This window comes from Biomphalaria glabrata, chromosome 16, assembly GCF_947242115.1.
Source record: "Biomphalaria glabrata chromosome 16, xgBioGlab47.1, whole genome shotgun sequence".
NCBI lineage: Eukaryota > Metazoa > Mollusca > Gastropoda > Planorbidae > Biomphalaria > Biomphalaria glabrata.
This window is the reverse complement of record NC_074726.1, coordinates 9894420-9915367: the sequence shown is the minus strand read 5'-3', so window position 1 is coordinate 9915367 and position 20948 is coordinate 9894420. Positions and strand designations below refer to the sequence as shown.

The window sequence follows — 20948 nt, the reverse complement described above, 5'->3', positions numbered from 1 at the left end:
CATATTAGTACCAGACAGACAGACAGAGTTGATGTAAGCTTTGAAAAAAAGCCGGATATCCTTTCACCTTTTTAATAATAATAGTAATTTAATTTATAGAGTTCTGTTAACAAACAATATGTAGGCTCAAGGCGCTGTGATAACACTACAAACATATAGAGCTAAAATGACAAACTAATCTAAAAAAGTTTTAAACAGGTCTTAATGTTCTTATTGAATGTAGTGTACCATGTTGTCTGCATTAGGTCAATAGGGAGTGAGTTCCAAACCTTTGGTCCGTGCACTGAAAAAGTCCTCAGATCTTAGCTTTTGAGGGAGAAACGTGGCACCACTATAAGCGTTGGCATTTTTTTGTTATAGATACAATGATGACAAAGTGTGATCACCTTGTAAATTTAAATTATGTATACAGTGCCGGATTTTAGTCGGTGAAAGCCTGAAGTTCAAATAGAAATATACATAATAATACATCTATCTTAAAGCATGTTAATTTATGAATGAAAGTACTAGTACTTGTTAATCTCATTTTCCCTAGTTTCTCATATTGAATATTTTGTGAATTCAATTTTTTATATGTTAAGGTCCGCTTTCAAGAATAAGTTCATGTGCGGCTGCAGAATTGGACTTTTGTGAGTCGGGCACTGGTTGTATATTTGGTCTCCACTTGTTAGCAACCCAGTCCGCTCTGGTCCATTATTTCTTCTGTCACCAAAAGGTTTATGTCAGTCAACATCTCATGACTCCTAGCTCCATCGACGTTTTCAATTTGATACCCACGTCGATTGAATTGATAATTCGGATGTTTACTCCTTGCAAACAACGGCGTTGTCTGCGTAAGCTGTGACAACTTAAGCAGGTCGCAAAGAGGTCTGCTTTCTCACGTGATTGCACCAACCTTAATCTCCAAGGCAATTATAATTTAGATGTTGAATGTATTTTTCAGTAATAGAAAAATTTAACCAACTGAATTGAAAGTATTCCAGGCATACGTGTTAGTATTTTAAACACGAGACAATTTTCTGAAATACTTTACTAAATCGAATAGGGGTAAAATTAATTTGAATTACAAATAAATTTACGGCCTATAGAAAGCAATAATTTGACGTCTTGACTCAAGTTATATACAATGGTGCTAGTTTTTGACTAGAATGCTTTTCAACCATATAAATTAGTGAAACGTTTTCTTCACTATGGTATTTTAAGTAACTTGTTACGGAAGTGGGAGGGGTGTCATTTTTCTTGATAGACACTTTTCGTCTGACTTGCCAATGTAAACGGAACTGTTATTGTAATTGTTGCTGGCCTATAAGCTTCTTTGTAGTCTGTGTCTCAGAAAAGAAGCTTGCTGTTCTCAGCCGTTTCGCACTGCCATACAGTGTTGGATATGCTGCAGAGGCGTATCTAGGGGCCCTGGGGGCTTAACCTATTTGGGGGGGGGGGGGGGGCTGCATTTTGATATTCGACATGAATGTACACTTTGGTTTCTTATAGTTATGTTTTTTGTTTGGTGTAATGCACAAATTGTAAGACAAATTTCCTTACGGATAATAAAGATTATTATTATGTTATTATTATTATGACACAAGATAATGACACCATTTTTTATATTTAATGTAAAAAAAAATTCGAACATTTAAGGGCTCCCCACAGGTGGGGGGGGGGGGCGGGGGAATTTTCAAATTCTCGCTCTCCCTCCCCCACCAAGCTACGCATCTGTTAGGCTGGGTGATAATAGGGTCTGTCTGAGGTGAACTAACTTGAGATATTCAAAGAGGGTACGATTGATGATTTCGTAATTTTATCACACACACACACACTAAAAGAACTACAATATTATTTACACAAATGCTTTATTATTTCATTTATTAGCGTAAAACTCTTTAAAAATCAAACATTCGAAGATAGACACAAATTACAAACACAAGTTAACATTCTAAGTAGGAGTACCTGCAAAACAAAATATATATATAACGTGTTTCTATTCTTTTTTCCACAGCCGCATTTGCACAATCTTAATTACATGTACTTTTATTCAAACACACAACAGCGGTTCTTCGTCATAGTACGTGGTAAAGTAAAAAGATCACATTGGCTAAAGTGGAAGAGTGTAGATTAATCTTTCATATTAGGGAAATATGAGAAAAACTGTTAATTGGAAATCTTTATCTTTTGAATTATAACGTGCACTATAGTTCAGACATCGACCTTCGTGAATTCTCAAAATCTTAAAATATTTTTCTTAAAATGGTTAATAGGACCTATAACTGAAAGTACAATACTCATACAAGTGATAGATTTTAAAACACGGGCTAAGACACATAAAATTGGACAGATGATTTTCACCACCCGAAAATTCCTTTTAAAAATACAAAACTTATTTTTAAAACTTTTTTTAAAGAAAATGCCAGCTAAGCCACCGAATACCTTGCCAGCTAAGCCACCGAAAACTTTGCCAGCTAATAGCACTTTCAATGGAAAGTAAACGAAATGTATATTTCCGGTACATTTCGTTGTTGGCTGTTACTTTTTACAAATTAATTTGTGCCCTTTTTTCCAAGCATCTTTCTGGCACGCTTGTGAGCAGTACCAGGCACGAGAACATCGCCCACAGTGAGGAAAATGTTTCACGCGTTTGGCGTCAGTCTGTTCAGATGGCTCAAGTTTTGCCGGTGTTTGTCTTTTCTGTGTCTCTTCAGCAGCTTCGACCTCAGCACATGTCATACAAGGAATGGTTTTCGGGTTGGTAAGGCTCTCGACTTCGTTTGACGATTCTGTTTTCTGTGAATTTTGGTGATCTGCATTGCTGCTTATGTGTGAGCTAAGAAGAGCGCTGGACAAGTCAGAGTTTATAGAGTCTGCGTCCGGGTTGACTGCAGTGTTCACACTTGAAGTGCCCAGCACTTCTGGCGTTGACTCCGGAGTCTCGAGAATGTCTTGGCTGCCTTTATTTGTGATAGAGGCATCAGTAAGAAGCTGAGAACACCCACGTTCGTTGCATTTGATGATTGAGGTGCCCTCAGTAGGCGAAGAGATTGTGGTTTCAGAGGATGCGTCTTGGCCTGGCTGCTTATTGTTGTCATTGCGAACATGTGCAACATTTGAATCCGATTCAAAGTCTTCCGCTTTCCTACGACAATGTGTGCATTGGTGTGGGCCGTCGCCTTCAAATACACACCTTGGACATTGGCAGAGAAACTTGTGGCGACTAGAACAAAAAATGAATAGCATTAGTACATTTTTTAAATGGGAAAAAACATTTGAATATCATCTTTGTAGTAGAAATAGATTTTTTTAAACAGAAAGTGTTTTTGCTATACAAGCTTCGGATGTTCCTCTAGAAGTGAAGATAACGCCCTAAGCCCAAACCTCCTCCAGGACGGCAGGGGATGAAAGCGGGCAGGGGATGGAAACAGGCAGGGGATGGAAACAGGCAGGGGATGGAAACAGGCAGGGGATGGAAACAGGCAGGGGATGGAAACAGGCAGGGGATGGAAACAGGCAGGGGATGGAAACAGGCATGGGATAAACAGTCACGTCATAATATTGATAAAACAATGAAAAATACGTATCACGTGAAAGCCTTTATGAATTACATAATTTGTATAGAAGATATATAGAACCACGTGACTAAATGTTTGTTTACAATTGGTGAATGAGGTCCATTAGCGCAAATACTTCCCTAAGGGCTAAAATCTTAATCTTTCTTCATGGCCAAGTTATATGATAATTGGAATTGAAAATTATCAGTGGATATAGGATAAAATAAATTACAATTTAAGCTACTCGTAATTTGTTTGTTTTACGTTTCGGATTTTCCTTGTAAAAAAAACCTTCAGATCTTGCGATGTGGCAAGATGATGTAAAGGTCATCTGTTTCTGTAGCCCACGGTTAACAAGGGTGTCATATAACCAGCACAACGACTAAACGACTTTACTTTTCCCCAACTAAAGTCAGGTGGACTGAGTGATCCAGAAATTAAAAATCCCGATGTTCACTAGGATTCGAACCTGGGACCATTCCAGTTCGGAAGCCAAGCGCTTTACCACTCAGCCACCGCTACTCCTATTAAAATTGAAGAAATAACATTCTACCCAAACCTACTGCAAGACGCTGGGCAGGGTTGTAAGCGGGGCAACGAAACTACATGAGAATGGATAAAAGCGGGCGGGAACGGGAGAAGGCGGGAAGAGAGTCAAAACCACGAGTATTTCTGAACAATAAGTTTTGAAATGTATAGTTTGAATCGTTCAACATCTTGTTACTTCATTTGTAGTTTTACCCAGTTCAACATTGAAATTAAAAACTGTATCTTGTTTAAGTAATATTTTATTTCTGTTTTTTTAAATAAAATCTAAGCTCTATTTAATATTAAATAAAAGGTCATACGCCCTCTAGAGTTCAGATAAACTAGCTGTCTGGACCCACAACACAAGCGCAAATTGTATCCGCACCCAATGAGATTTATAATATATATCAATGTGTAGATGTATGTCCCATAGTGTTCGATTTACCTATAGGCAGCATAAGCCCCCCCCCCCTCCCCACCTTCACCAATGGTTCCAGTGATATTTTCAGTCCTATCCAAGAAAAAGCAACACAAAACGTGACCTATGTTGATAACAAGGAGGCCCCATCACTTAAGGAGCGTAGGGTCTTATCCGGCATGTTCACTAACCTCCAAATCCTTTTTCTTCTTTCCATCTTCGTCATCTCTGGACTGACAAGCGCGATAAATAGTTGCTGACCTTCGGTTATGTCTCTCACGGCCTTGACCCAGATGCCAGGCTTCTCGTCCACTTCCCCGCTGACTATCTCTACATTGTTGTAACACGAATGGTTGATCAGAGAAGCCAAGGGAAAGAACCCGTGAAATTCCGCTCTAGGCAATTTCTCGGCGAAGAACTGGCCGATTTTCTTGTACTTCTTTGGGTCCTCTCTCATGATGTTGGCGAATTTGTTCAGAGAGTCTTTGGTGTCGTGGAACTGGATGCCGTTGATGAGGGCCTGGCGGTGTCTGGTGTCAAACTCTAAGGGGGTGATCTCATAGCGCGCCAATTTGGACCTTTTAAATATATTCACCATCAGCTCAAACATCTTAGGGATCGCTTCATGTGTCAGGTCTTTACCATTGTTGCAGTACCTGTTACGAACATTCAGAAGTAGAGTTAGCATATCTTATGTCTTACCGACGTTGTGTTAGTAACAAAAATAAATACTTTTTTTAAATCATCGCTTATATTGAGTGAAATAGCATAAACCAGTTTGAATCAATCAAAACTCTACACAATTGTGTGTAAGTTAATCTGCTAATCATAGTTAATAATAAGTTAATCTGCTGTCTTTCATGTGAAGTCTCTATCGCGCCTTGGGGGGAAAGGGCCGTTCAATCGCTGCCAGTGGCGAAGCTAGAGTGGGGAGAGAATGTGAAAATCCCTCCGGGTTCCCCACTTGAAATGAGTGTTGTTTTTACATTAAATATCAAATATTACTCAAAATGCAGAGGCCCTCAAAGAGGTCAAGCCCCTCGGGACCCAAAATGATGTTAAATTCATAGCTACGCCCCTGATCGCTGCCATAATTCATTATTGCAAGACTTATCTCCCATGAGCTTAGCGAATTTTCCATCTAAAACAAAATGAAATACTAATCGTTTATTTATTGGTGTAAATGCTGTCATTTACAATGAATACTCAGAAAGAACCAAAGATAGAGGCACATTTCTTATGCCATTAGCTAGAACACATTAGCTAGAACACATTAGCTAAAACACATTAGCTAGAACACATTTGCTAGAACACATTTGCTAGAACACATTTGCTAGAACACATTTGCTAGAACACGTTTGCTAGAACACGTTTGCTAGAACACGTTAGCTAGAACACATTAGCTAGAACACATTAGCTAGAACACATTAGCTAGAACACATTTGCTAGAACACGTTAGCTAGAACACATTAGCTAGAACACGTTTGCTACAACACGTTAGCTAGAACACATTAGCTAGAACACATTAGCTAGAACACATTAGCTAGAACACATTAGCTAGAACACATTTGCTAGAACACATTAGCTAGAACACATTTGCTAGAACACATTAGCTAGAACACATTTGCTAGAACACATTAGCTAGAACACATTTGCTAGAACACATTAGCTAGAACACATTAGCTAGAACACATTTGCTAGAACACATTTGCTAGAACACATTAGCTAGAACACTTTTGCTAGAACACGTTTGCTAGAACACGTTAGCTAGAACACGTTAGCTAGAACACATTTGCTAGAACACATTTGCTAGAACACATTAGCTAGAACACATTTGCTAGAACACATTAGCTAGAACACATTAGCTAGAACACATTTGCTAGAACACATTAGCTAGAACAAATTCGTACAAGTACTCCTGCTGCCCTGGTGCCATTAGAGAATGAAATGGGTTGCCTGAATCACCCAGAAAAAAAAAACGACGACTCGGTAGAGTTTAAGTCACTAATTAACAAGCATGACTAGAATGACACATGCAGTGCGTAGGAAGTAATTTTCTTTTTTCAAGTATTGAATGTAATATATAAGATAAGAGGATAATAAATACATAAGATAAGAGGAAGATAAGAGGATAAAGAATCATTGTGCAAAATTTAACGTAAACATCAAAGATTTGGACCAGACAGACAAAGTTGATATAAGCGAGTTACAAAGTACTCCCTAAGGACTAATGAGTTAACCTAAATCAAGTTGTTACAATTAGAGAATTAAACTGTACTATTACCATGTCACTGATGGTAGAAATGCTAGCAACCGTGTCATGCTCTAATGGCACCTGGAATCTTTATACGAATTGACCATAGCACAAGAAATAACTAAGCCTACATGCATAGTGATTAAAAACAAATAATACACTTTAAAAGAAATCAATTCATAATTTATGTTCAAATAATATAATAAACTAAACATTCGGATTTTTCTTTTTATATGACTTTAAAAAAGAGGGAAAAAAAAAGGTCAGCATGGTAAAATCAATATAGTAATCATAGATCTATAAATAGGGTGAGGTGGCTGAGTGGTAAAGCTCTCAGGTTCAAAAGTAGGTGCAGACTGGGACTTTTGGATTCTGGATTTTTAGGACGTCACTGAGTCCACTCAACTTCCAAGGTGTATCAGGCGCATATATTTTTAAAATGTTTTTCTTGTAATTTTTGACTATCTCGAATGAGTGAACAAATAGCTGGAAATGTTAAAAGAAGTTTCTATGTCATAGTTTTATTAAGACATCGAGTACACAGAGTTTATTTTAAGATAATTACTAATTAACCTAGGGTTAGAGTAAAGTAGAGCTATGTTGATGTAGACCTACTTATCAAATTGAGATGAAGCCGCTTTTAACTCATGCAAGGACACCTGCCTTCTTTCACTGGCCGACCTCGCTGAGCAGATGATGGAGGCCCACATTTTGGCCATCAGGGTTGGGCTGAACTGTGCGTTCCACCAACCCTGCCAAGACTGGCCATCTGTTGGGATGACGTTTCGAAACGAATATCTGACATCGTACAACATGGCCACACTGGAATTTGGATGTGACGGGCAGAGAAGTTTGTGGTATCTGAAAATTTAGCAAGAGATGTTTTGTTACTTATATTGTTGTAGACATTATAGATAAACAGCCCTCCTGTTTCCCTCTTTGTATAACACAAGGCTGAACTTCGAGTTCAAAGATTAAAGTGGAGAGCTGTAGTCCTAGGGGAGAAGGGCCGCCCTAACAATTGCGGGGCCCTATGCGAAACGGATGCCGTGGGGCACAGTCTGGGTAGGGATAAGCATAACGTCAAAATTAAAGTTTTTGCATAAGAAAAATAAATTCGTCCTTGCATAAATTTTAAATAAATGAAAGCTAACAATACCTTTTTTTTTTTAAATCGCAAATAGGATTGGCATCCCAAAATGACAATTTTGGTCTATTTTTCAGGATATTTTTATGAGTTTTCAGAAAATTTTATTTTTTTATGAGATTTCCATGAATTTTTCATATATTTTGCAATTTCGGGAGATTTCCAGGCGGCCCTAGTAAATCAGGAGGCCACGGAAGCTCTTTTATTTTATATAAATAATAATTATTATAATTTGATAATTTAGACCTGGAATTAACGCGAAGTCTATGGAAGTGCAGGGCCCATTGCGTTGGCATAGGTTGCAGTGGGCTAAGGCCGGCCCTGTAAGGGATGGCACGGTGGCTGAGTGGTAAAGCTCTTGGCTTCTGAACCAGTGGTCCCGGGTTCGAATCCTGGTAAAGACTTGGATTATGAATTTTGGGATCTGAGGCCAACCATATCTAATGGGTACCTGACATTAGTTGTGGAAAAGTTAAGACGGTTGGTTGCTGTGCTGGCCACATGACACCCTCGTTAACCGCAGGCCACTGAAACAGATGATCTTTACATTCTCTGCCCTGTAAATCACAAGGTCTGAAAGGGGAACTTTACAGTAGTCCTAGCCGTGACTTACATATTGTGGTATAACCAATGCAGACAAAACCGTTGTCTGTCGATGGTCAAGTTCTCTTTCGGACATCTACACTTGTCTTTCCAATTCCACTGCCTATGTAATAGATCTCTTGTTAATATCAGACATTTTCCAACAACTATCTCGAATGAAGATAAAGGCTAGATCTATCACTGCATAGAACAAGTAGTGCTTTACTACTTCTGAGATATAGGCTATCACTGCATAGAACAAGTAGTGCTTTACAACTGTGATATAGACTAAATATATCCCTGCATAAAACAAGCAATGCTATACTACTTCTGAGATATAAGATATCACTGCATAGAACAAGTATTGCTTTACAACTGTGATATAGACTAAATATATCCCTGCATAAAACAAGCAATGCTTTACTACTTCTGAGATATAGGCTATCACTGCATAGCCATAGAACAAGTATTGCTGTATATTATACTACTAATTTGATATATCACAATGTAGAACGAGTAGAGCTTTACTCCCATATAGGCTAGAATCCGCTAGATTTATCTCTGAAGAGAACAAAAAATTAAAATTTGTTTTAACTATCTAGGAAGAACCACTAGCAATAAGACGCCATCTCACACAGGTAAACAAATCACGCTTTGATTCAAAACATATATCTGTGTGGCATAAGCCGCTTGGCAACTTAACTAAAGAACCATGAGTTTGAATTCTGAATTAAACTAGAACATTTCAAATGGATTCGACTCGAACTCGGTTTTTTATGATCGCCAAAAGCCACCACGGAAACATATATATATATATCTATATAATCTTTAAAAATAAACAAGGCTACACAGTTTCCACGCACAAATTTAAAGTCGGCCCACCAAGTGGTCCGCTCAGACAGGTAAAAGGGCAGGTTTCAATATTTTCAGAAATAATATCAGAAACTATGAGCGACAAACTATCAACTACTACAACCCTATCAACAACTACAACCCTATCTCCGTCGATACAAAAAGATGAGATGTGCTGTTGTATTGTTAGTTCGACTAACGATTGATACCACAGGATTTATTAATATTATTATAATATTGTTAATATATGCATATGTATACAATGAACTGATAGTTATGAAGATATAGTTTTTATGGTACTGATATGGTACTGCGGTGTACGAGGTACATTAACTATTAATACATCGTCATATGTATTCAATGGAACACTATTGTGCTGTAGTTTGTGTGTGAGCCTGTTTAAACGGATGTTATAAATGATCATCTTGTAGATAATTGATGATGGTTGTTGAAGAGTTTGTTTGCTCATCCTGCCAATGGCATTTGGATTAAACATCACCCCTTGCTTATATTAATTTTTTTTTTAAATATGCTCGACTTACTAAATGCATTACTTCTCTTTTCCAAAATAAAACTTTTTGTTAATATTTTTAGTAGTTAATAGAATAGAAAGTATTTAATTCTGTAATACAAATACATTTTTATAACATTTAGTAATAGAAATCCTTTGCATAGATGTTATAAAAAATTTTTGGTTGAATTATTTCCCTTCATTGACGGACGGACAGATAGATGGAGGGACAGACAGATTACTCAAAACTAATAGCGGCATTTTTCCCCTTTCGAAACTTCTAATAAATGTTTTAAACATTTACCTTTCCCATGCTTCCTTGCAGCACGCCTCACTACAAAAGATAACTCTGTCACAACTTTTGCAAAAAGTTATGGGCCTTTTCAGCCAAAACTTTTTCACAGCCTTCTGTAGATCAGGCACTGCAAGATGTTCTTTGGAGAAAACGTCCTGAGGTCTGACGAGAGAAAGTCCGCAATGAGAACATGCTGAAATGGAAACAGATGGCATCGCTTGGTCGCAAAGCTCGGGGAGTTCCTTGAAGATCACAGTTCCTTTAGAGATAGCGGTGGTCGCAAATAAACCTCGTCCATGTTCTGTTAAGCCGACTACGACGGGGGCATCCTGTTAAGATATGCGTAAAATATGGTATCAGGAGTGGGATGTGTGGCTGGGTGGGATGTGTGGCTGGGTGGGATGTGTGGCTGGGTGGGATGTGTGGCTGGGTGGTATGTGTGGCTGGGTGGGATGTGTGGCTGGGTGGGATGTGTGGCTGGGTGGGATGTGTGGCTGGGTGGGATGTGTGGCTGGGTGGGATGTGTGGCTGGGTGGGATGTGTGGCTGGGTGGAATGTGTGGCTGGGTGGAATGTGTGGCTGGGTGGGATGTGTGGCTGGGTGGGATGTGTGGCTGGGTGGGATGTGTGGCTGGGTGGTATGTGTGGCTGGGTGGGATGTGTGGCTGGGTGGGATGTGTGGCTGGGTGGGATGTGTGGCTGGGTGGTATGTATGGCTGGGTGGGATGTGTGGCTGGGTGGGATGTGTGGCTGGGTGGGATGTGTGGCTGGGTGGGAAAACCTTTCGGCTAACTATCAAGGGGAACTTGAATTCGAATCCCTATTGGAGCAGAGTTGTTTGCTGAGCGCCTTTAGATATATTGAATGTCTATAATACTTATCTAGAAAAGTTCTAAGCCACAAGTAGGGGTGCTCTTTGAGATGTAACAGTCGTTCTATGAATGCAACTAACCAACACAATAACCAAACACAAAACAACACATACTAGCCAACCACACCACATAATACCTACACAAAAAAACAATACCCACACAAAACAACACAATACCCACACAAAACAACACAATACTACCCGCACACACACACACAAAACACAGAATGCCCACACAAAACAAAATATCCAAACAAAACTTACACAAAAACCATAACCCCACATAAAACAGGCGATCCCCACACACCAATCGTGATACTTACACAACACAAGACACCCACACCAAACACACAATACCCATACACACAAAACATGATATCTACAAACAACAACCACACACGATACCCAAACACAGTAGCATCACGCAACACTGGCACAACACACGAAACCCAAACAGAAAAAACGCACAACAATATGTACACAACACCCACACACAACACACAATTTCCACAATACCCTCACATCCCACAACACCCACACACAACACACAAAAACCACATACAACACAAAACCCACAAAACCACACACAACATACAATACCCACACACAACACACACAACACACACAACACACACACACAACACCCAATACACTTACACGACACAAAATACCCACAATACCAACACACAGCGCGCAATACCCACGCACAGTACACATATTACACATCACAGCACTGAAATATTACCTATCTTCTTAAAGTGTACTCACATTGATAAATTTCTGGTAGAGTCTCTTTGTGTGAATATCTAGCAGCAGTTCATAAGAAACTCTGGCCCATTCTTGGTCTCCAGATGTGGCCACCACAACCCTCTTCATCATGTTCTCAGCAGTCAACACAAGGCCCAGTTTGAGCAATGCCTTAGCTGTACCAAGATATCAAGATAAGCATTAGAGTGTTTCACCACATTATTTTAGAATTGAGATGGTAGTTGGGTGACATTAGGTTCATATTATAATGTTATACGTAGGCATTACCAGGATGCAATCTTACTGACTGCTCTGACTGACTTCTATCAAGTAACTGCTTAGTTCAAGGTTAAAAGTGTTCACCTTCCAGATCCATGAGGCCGTGAACAACATTAATAAACTCAAAATAGGGTATCTACTGTATGGCACCAGCTTTGAGGTGGTGACAGAGTGGTATGAAATATTTAAGGCTTTCCAACATGTTATTTCTGGCGATGCAGTATACTAGATGAGGCCAAGAGGGCAGGAAAGAGCTGGGAAGCCATTAAAAAACTAGCAAGAGACCCTAGTAGTGGCGTGTTTTTACTGAAGCCTTATGTTCCACGAGGAACTCAAAGGAAAGATGATGATGATGAACATGTTATTTCAGATCATGTTTGAAGCTATCGCTATAAAATTTTCTTACATTTTTTAAAGTTTTCAGGACAATGGGTAAATTTGTATTTGCTTCTTCTCGTGCTCTTTCAATCAGGGCCGGATTTGGGTAGGGCAGGGCTACTGCTTAGAGTACTCCACAAGAGAGGGGCCCCTACAACAGATTTCTGTGAAATCTTCGTCGACTTTGTATTATTGTATAACTTTTTAACGCGGTAAATAATTACTTAATAAATTTTATTTGAATGTAACAAATTAGCAGATTCTTTGTTGAAATAATTTTATTGTTTGGCAATAAGTTTAAAGACTTAATTGGACATCTTTTATTAGGTAAATAATCAGGGTTCTCCGCTTCTTAATTGTCCCAGGGCCTCCAGACCTCCAAATCCGGCACTGATTTCAATACTGATTGAAACAATATCTTTAAATAAGAAACTAAGAAATATTTAAATGTATTGGCTTGAAATCTTTAAATATAATTTGTGTTTATGCTAAGCAGTTAGTAGAGGACAGTCAATGTAAGCAGTTAGAGGACAGTCAATGTAAGCAGTTAGAGGACAGTCAATGTAAGCTGTTGATACGGGACCGTCGTAAGCAGTCACTATGAGAACAAGACTTGATAGCAACCACTATAGAGAGCTATTACAAAGAGTTAGTAGAGACTTAGTAGAAAAGAGACACCCCTTGTCAAGCCTGCATCCAACATAAGGCAAGCCCTAGCCTGGAAACCCCCAAAGGAAAGAGGAAGAGGGGACAGCCAAGGAATGCATGGCGCCGCGATCTGGAAGCAGATGCCAAGCTGATGGGCAAGAGGCGAAGACAGTTGGAGAGACCCGCCAAGAACCGAGAAGCCTAGAGGAAGCTTGTTGGTGGCCTATGCCCCAGAAGAGACCACATGGAGAAATGAGATGATGAGAGACTTAGTAAAAAGAGTCTCTTGTACCATTTACTATGTTATTACTATATCAGTTATATTTCTATGAAGGATTATTACTTATTCTACGTGGATTGTATTGTGTGTCATCATGTGGAAATTCAAGATGTTTATAATAAACTTATTATTTGTGTCTGCTATATCAAAAGTTATCTCCTCATTTATGAGCGGTGTCTGAATGTCTGCATTACAAATATTCACCCTGATAACGCCTACATTCTACCATGTACCATGAATCCACTGTCACCAACGCCCATCCAAAATGACGCGGTGACAAATTCCATCAGCCAATAAATACATTAATCTTTCAACAGACCTCAAATGATTTGATAAATTAATTTTTTTACACAACTTTTTAGCCTAATTGAAATAGCAAGCAAAGAAAAGTTTCCCTTTCAGACCTTGTGATCTATGAGGTAGATAATGTAAAGGTGATCTGTTTCTGTGTTAACTAGTATGTCATGTGGCCAGCACAACGACCATCCGCCTTTACTTTTCCCCAACTAATGTCAGGTACCCATTAGAGCTGGCTGGATTCAGAGGCGCCCTAAATCCTGGTCTTCACCACGGTTCTAACCAGGGACCGGGTTCGGAAGCCAAGCGCTTTACCACTCAGCCACAGCGGTTCCTTAATTGGAATACAAACAGCGCCTCCCCTTAATTGGAATACAAACAGTGCCATCCCTAACTAAAATACAAACAGCGCCTCCCCTAACTGAAATACAAACAGTGCCTCCCCTTAATTGAAATACAAACAGCGCCTCCCCTAACTGAAATACAAACAGCGCCTCCCCTTAATTGAAATACAAACAGTGCCTCCCCTAACTGAAATACAAACAGTGCCTCCCCTTAATTGAAATACAAACAGTGCCTCCCCTAACTGAAATACAAACAGTGCCTCCCCTTAATTGAAATACAAACAGTGCCTCCCCTAACTGAAATACAAACAGTGCCTCCCCTTAATTGAAATACAAACAGTGCCTCCCCTAACTGAAATACAAACAGCGCCTCCCCTTAATTGAAATACAAACAGTGCCTCCCCTAACTGAAATACAAACAGTGCCTCCCCTTAATTGAAATACAAACAGTGCCTCCCCTTAATTGGAATACAAACAGTGCCATCCCTAACTAAAATACAAACAGCGCCTCCCCTAACTGAAATACAAACAGCGCCTCCCCTTAATTGAAATACAAACAGTGCCTCCCCTAACTGAAATACAAACAGTGCCTCCCCTTAATTGAAATACAAACAGCGCCTCCCCTTAAATGAAATACAAACAGCGCCTACCTTAATTGAAATACTAACAGCGCCTACCTTAATTGAAATACAAACAGTGCCTCCCCTAACTGAAATACAAACAGTGCCTCCCCTTAATTGAAATACAAACAGTGCCTCCCCTTAATTGAAATACAAACAGCGCCTACCTTAATTGAAATACTAACAGTGCCTCCCCTTAATTGAAATACTAACAGCTCCTACCTTAATTGAAATACAAACAGCGCCTACCTTAATTGAAATACTAACAGCGCCTACCTTAATTGAAATACTAACAGCGCCTACCTTAATTGAAATACTAACAGTGCCTCCCCTTAATTGAAATACTAACAGCGCCTACCTTAATTGAAATACTAACAGCGCCTACCTTAATTGAAATACTAACAGCGCCTACCTTAATTGAAATACTAACAGCGCCTCCCCTTAATTGAAATACTAACAGCGCCTACCTTAATTGAAATACTAACAGTGCCTCCCCTTAATTGAAATACTAACAGCGCCTCCCCTTAATTGAAATACTAACAGCGCCTACCTTAATTGAAATACTAACAGCGCCTCCCCTTAATTGAAATACTAACAGCGCCTACCCTAACTGAAATACAAACAGTGTCTACCTTAATTGAAATACTAACAGCGCCTACCTTAATTGATATACAAACAGCGCCTACCTTAATTGAAATACAAACAGCGCCTCCCCTAATTGAAATACTAACAGCGCCTACCTTTATTGAAATACAAACAGCGGCTCCACTACTAACAGCGCCTACCCTAACTGAAATACAAACAGCGCCTACCCTAACTGAAATACAAACAGCGCCTCCCCTAACTGAAATACAAACAGCGCCTCCTCTAACTGAAATACAAACAGCGCCTCCCTTAATTGAAATACAAACAGCGGCTCCACTAATTGAAATACAAACAGCGCCTCCCTTAATTGAAATACAAACAGCGCCTCCCTTAATTGAAATACAAACAGCGCCTCCCCTAACTGAAATACAAACAGCGCCTCCCTTAATTGAAATACAAACAGCGGCTCCACTAATTGAAATACAAACAGCGCCTACCTTAATTGAAATACAAACAGCGGCTCCACTAATTGAAATACAAAAAGCGCTTCCACTAACTGAAATACAAACAGCGGCTCCCCTAATTGAAATACAAACAGCGGCTCCCCTAACTGAAATACAAACAGCGGCTCCCCTAACTGAAATACAAACAGTGGCTCCCCTAACTGAAATACAAACAGCGGCTCCCCTAATTGAAATACAAACAGCGTATAAGCACTGTAATGAAGCGAAGATAAAAGGAAGTTATAAATTGTATAATAAGTCGAATGTAAAAGTCTGGGGCCAACAGGAAGCGAGAATATAATGACGAAAGTAACAGATTATAATATCCTTTAGTATTTGACTGTACACTCAAAGTTAACTAAACTATGGAATACCTCCTTCAAACAGCAGATCAAATGTCATCAGGTCTTGATCGACGTTGACTATCGACCTAAGCGCTTCCAGGTACTCCTCCATGGCATTCATAACCTTGACCCTCAAAATCCGAGACATTCCCGCGTTATTCGAGTTAGGGGATTTAAGTACTTCGTCAATGTGGCCGAGAGCGTCTATGTACTCCCCCGTTCTGAAAGCTTCACAAGCTAACTTGAAGGACTCGTCTGAGAGGGTGCCAACAGAAGCGTCTGGGTCCGATGAGCTAGCTGTCTGGTCTGTACACTTTTGGAACAGATGTTCTGCGTCACAGCTGAGAAGTTTATCAAGTTCCTCGTACAGTTCCCATTTCTTGAGCAGGCTGTTCTCCATGCGCTGGAGCTGGTCGTCTCCTGCTAAACCATACGTCAACGTCGAATTCATTGTGATGGACTGGACATGAAGTCAAGAGTCGTCTGCAATCCTGAGGAAAGAAAATATTACCATCATGTGATTTGTATTTCTTAACTTTAAAAAAAAAAATCTTTTTTGCTAAGCTACTCAAGGAAGAAAATGCTAAAAAAAACACACAAAAAACGCGTTTATGATCTTTTGATATTATATATAGGACTTCAAGAAGAGAAGAGCCAAAAAAAAAGGGGGGGGGGAATAAGCAGTTCAAAATTGTAACAAGATTATGCTGAAAAAACTATGTTCAATATTTTTTGTTTGTTTTGTTTTTGTTCTGTTGCATTTTGTGTCTCAAGCTCCCAACCACTTCTACTAGATCTAGGTGGGTCTAGCATGGGGTTTACTAATCAACAAAAAATCGCAATATCTCATTTTTAGTTTCTTAAAGATTTAGGATAAAATCACGTACCTATATATATTATATACCTAAACAGGACGCGCCGATCTCATAACACTGCATAACAAATGTCGTAAAAAAAATTCAAAAAGGTTATACAAGGTGTTTTGTCAGTTATAAGTAGTTTTTTTTTCCCACATCTAGCCTATGTAACGTAATAGTAATAATCATTATAACGATTAGTCGGAGTCCGAAAATTGTACATAACTTTTCATAAGAGCTCACGCGTCTCAAAATTATTTTGCAATTTTGGATAGGCCTACAGAATCTAGATCCTTAAAGATCTAGGTAATCAGTCTATTTAAATGTATAATCTAAAGTCGTACGATCATTAAGATGATTAAAATTTAAAACCAACAGGCTTGAATTATTTGTATCTAGGATTGTCGAAACATTATATCAAAGGAAACTAAAAGGAAATGGATTTATACAAGTTTTGCGTGAATATATAGTTCTGTGATTAATTAATACCATTAATAGCCCATTCTATTTAAAATTCGCAATTGGATCACATTATTTCTAATCTTTGAAAACTAAAGATCATTAAGAGCTACGTACATAACGGTCAGATACGAATTTGTCTTTTGTTTTCCTGTCTATGTATCATGGGCGTAGCCAGGGGGGGGGGGTTTCAAACCCCCCCCCCCCCGAAAGGAAATCCCCCCCAGGGGGGGGCGGAATTCAGTGACTGATTTTTTGCTTTAATTTTGTTTATTTTAGGTGAGATTTTAAAACTAAATCATCACTTACCACAGCACAGCCGAAGGGGTTTTGAGTTAAAAACCCTCTACCAGGGGGTTTTGAGTTTTAAACCCCCTACCAGAGGGTTTTGAGTCAAAAAAACCCTATCAGAGGGTTTTGAGATAAATATCCATCTACCAGGGGGTTTTGAGTTTAAAACTCCCTGCCAGCGGTGTTTGAAGCTGAAAAATACCTCTTCAATATTAAAAAAAAGCAAATTACGCACTCAAAATGCTATGAGCGTAGCCAAAGGGGGGTTTGAGTTTAAACCCCCCTTCAGTGAGTTTTGATGCTAAAAAATACCTCTTCAATATAAAAGAAGCAAATTACACACTAAAATTCTTTGAGCGTAGCTAAGCTAATGAGGGGTTTTGAGTTTAAATCCCCTTCTCCAGATGGCTTTTTTAAAAATTTAAAACCCTTTCAGATGGTTTTGAGTTCAAAATTCCTCTACAGAGCGTTTTGAGTTGAAAACCTCTCTCTTCAATATTATTTTGAAGCAAACTACAGTCACCAAATTCTATGATCGTAGCTAAATGGGGTTTTGAATTAAAAAAAAAAACAAAACAAAAAAACTCCAGAGATTTTATTTTAAAACCCCTCAACAGATGATTTTGACGATAAAACTTTCCTTTTCGATATAAAATCTAAAGCGAAATACAGGCATGTAATTGCAAGAGCGTAGTCATGAGAGGTTACAAATTTCTACCAGTAGCTAGGCTTCATTAATAAAGTGTGAATAGTCATCTGCCGAAATTGTAAACACTCAATGTGGCTCAACAAAAATGGCTAAGAGAGATTTTAGGAGTCAATTATAGAGATCGGGTCTAAATCAAAGAAATCATATGCCGAACTGGGAGTCGAACCCTTAGTAAGGTTGTGACAGAGCGTCGCATGAGGTTTTGCGGGACATGTTCTCCGACAAAATGAATTACGCATAATAAGAGTTGCGGAAACAGCTTGCCGGAAAATGCGCCGAACGGCGCGAGAGGGTCTAAGTCAGTAAGAATAGCACATTAGGTTTTTGAAATAAAACTTTTTAATAGCAAGATAATGCACTGTAGATACCTCAGAATATGCATTTTGTTGGTTTTCAATACCAGAAATAGTGCTCGGCGGCGGGGCTTCGCCCCGCGCTGGGGGAGCACTACGAGCTCCCCCAGACCCCCTTGCTAGCAAGGGCGGGGAGTCTACAAGATTTCCACTAATTCCAGGAAGAACCTATTCTACGGCACAATAAACGTCTTCCGAAAGGGTCAGAATGTAATAAAGATTAATTATGTACACGCACACACACACATATGTATATATTTTTTTCAGGCGGGGCGGGGGGGGGGGGAATCCCCTCCCTAAAACCCCCCCCCCGAAAAAAATCCTGGCTACGCCCATGCTATGTATAATATATATATATAGGTCTGGGGATAAAATCTACACAGAAAAACAGATTCAACTTCAAGACATATATATAACATAAAGAGACATAAAATACATGTATCTTAACTTATAAATTAAAGATGTTACTATAAAAGATAATTACGTCCCACTCGTATTCCCGTGTCTTTCTAATTATGCATGTTAATCGGTGACTTAAAATCTAACACGTCGGTTGTCCTGACTGATTCTGGCAACTTATTCCATGCTCTAATAGTATATGGAAGATTCGAAGCACTTACACAACTTTGTCCTAGCATATGGAATAGGAAATGTGCTTTTATTTGTGTGTGTGTCTGCGCATTCTGTAAGTTTTTTTTTTTTGCATTTGTTGATTATGGTTCAGTGTTTAATGTACTAACGATACTTAACTTTTTAGTCTTCTGTCCTGAAAGGTCTCTAAATTTAGTGATTTTACTAAAAGCGTTACCTAAATCAAATGTAAATGTTCATTTGTTATAAATCTCATGGCTCTATTTTGAGTCTGTTCTAGTTCCTTTGTTTTCTTGAGGGGTACCCAAACAGAGAACGCGTACTCTAACATTGGCCTTGCCAAGGATATGGCAGAATAGTGAAAATGACCGGATATTCGGCTGGAGTTGGAGCTACTATCCGATGAACCCATAATACATATATATATCTATTCCATGCCTATATGCCTTTAATTTTCCAAGCTTCACGTCTAACATGCCAGCACAGGAAGTAGGCCAACAGGCGTGTACGAAAGATGGATACGTTCTGTGTTTTCTAACACAATTTAATAGTGATGTAACATAAAAACAGTTTACTAAAAGCTAACGCTTCTACTTACTGTAATAAACAATGGCTTCCTTACCAAGTAGCTGATACAAGTTATCCGAGAGACAAGTCTGTCAAAACAGAAGCACGCACCGGTGTGTGTGTGTGTGTGTGTGATGTAAGCTGTGTAAGGGTACCACGTGATTCTCTCACCTGTGATGATGGCCAATGTAAGGTGGGTGGGTGGAGAGCATGCGATCACGAGGATAAGAAAAAAAATTGTGAGCACACACTCTCACACTGAGCCCTTGTTCAAGGTAAGGGTAGATAACCGAGAGCTTAATTTGGATCTGTAGCAAGAGTTACCAGACGTGAGTCTTACGAAATAAACATACCGTGGTAATCAAGGGGAAGGCAGAAGAAATAATCGAATTTTTTTTTTAAAATCTAGGCTGGGCTTTTTTGTGTGACTGTATGCACCGGTACGGCGTACCGGCACCTTTTTGAAAAAAAACAAACAACTTTTCTTGTTTTTTAACGTATATTATTAATTTTGAGTAGTTAAAAGTTAGGCAATCAACTACCGTACTTAGAACCGGAACCTAAAAAACCACTAAATCTAGGTATATCTTTCGGAAAACAGCCCTGTATTGCCAAGTGGTCTGCTAATCGCGCATTAGTATTGAAATACACTCAAAGCCGAATAGAGGAAAATTCATTTAAAAATTTAAATGTAGTATTAAAATCAAATGTCAACTTTCGGAAAGGAATGTCACAAAAGACGGGCTGATTTTTTAAAAAATGCGCCAACAGGACAAGCCTATATTGAAATGTTCCAAACAGTGGCGTAGCAAGTGATTTGGGACCCCTGGGGTTTGGCCTGTATAGGAACCCCTGCATTTCGACATCATGACATGAGATAATGCTCTTAGTAAATATATAAGTCTAATGTGTGGAATACATGCAACATGCTCACTACTTTACATAACAACATGAATAGCGAGATAACATGGCATCGGGTTAATATTAAATGTAAAAATCGAGACACTCATTTGAGGGAGTTTCTAATTTTGACCTCTTACGCCGCTGGTTCTAAAACTGGTTGTTCGCTTCACTGCAGATTCAAATGACTTTTTTTGTCA

At 39.1% G+C, this 20948-nt stretch overlaps 1 protein-coding gene across 1 annotated transcript; it reads right to left on the bottom strand.

Annotated features, from left to right (window-relative positions):
- Positions 1-1857: 1857 nt before the first annotated feature.
- On the bottom strand, positions 1858-19997 carry LOC106057842 (uncharacterized). The gene is made up of 7 exons (XM_056014821.1): positions 19880-19997; positions 16052-16512; positions 11765-11919; positions 10136-10455; positions 7355-7600; positions 4677-5141; positions 1858-3205 (listed from the first exon to the last, which is right to left on the bottom strand). Exons 2-7 carry the CDS (start codon positions 16470-16472, stop codon positions 2521-2523), a joined length of 2292 nt encoding a protein of 763 aa, XP_055870796.1. The 5' UTR covers positions 16473-16512; positions 19880-19997; the 3' UTR covers positions 1858-2520.
- Between the last annotated feature and the right edge of the window lie 951 nt (positions 19998-20948).

Excerpts from the sequence above, each read along its gene's own strand:
- LOC106057842 (XM_056014821.1), bottom strand. The coding sequence starts at position 16,472 with ATGAATTCGACGTTGACGTATGGTTTAGCAGGAGACGACCAGCTCCAG. Across the intron at positions 7,601-10,135 it reads TGCAAGGAAGCATGGGAAAG|ATACCACAAACTTCTCTGCC; the intron begins GTAAATGTTTAA and ends CTAAATTTTCAG. Across the intron at positions 3,206-4,676 it reads AGAAGAAAAAGGATTTGGAG|TCGCCACAAGTTTCTCTGCC; the intron begins GTTAGTGAACAT and ends TTTTTGTTCTAG.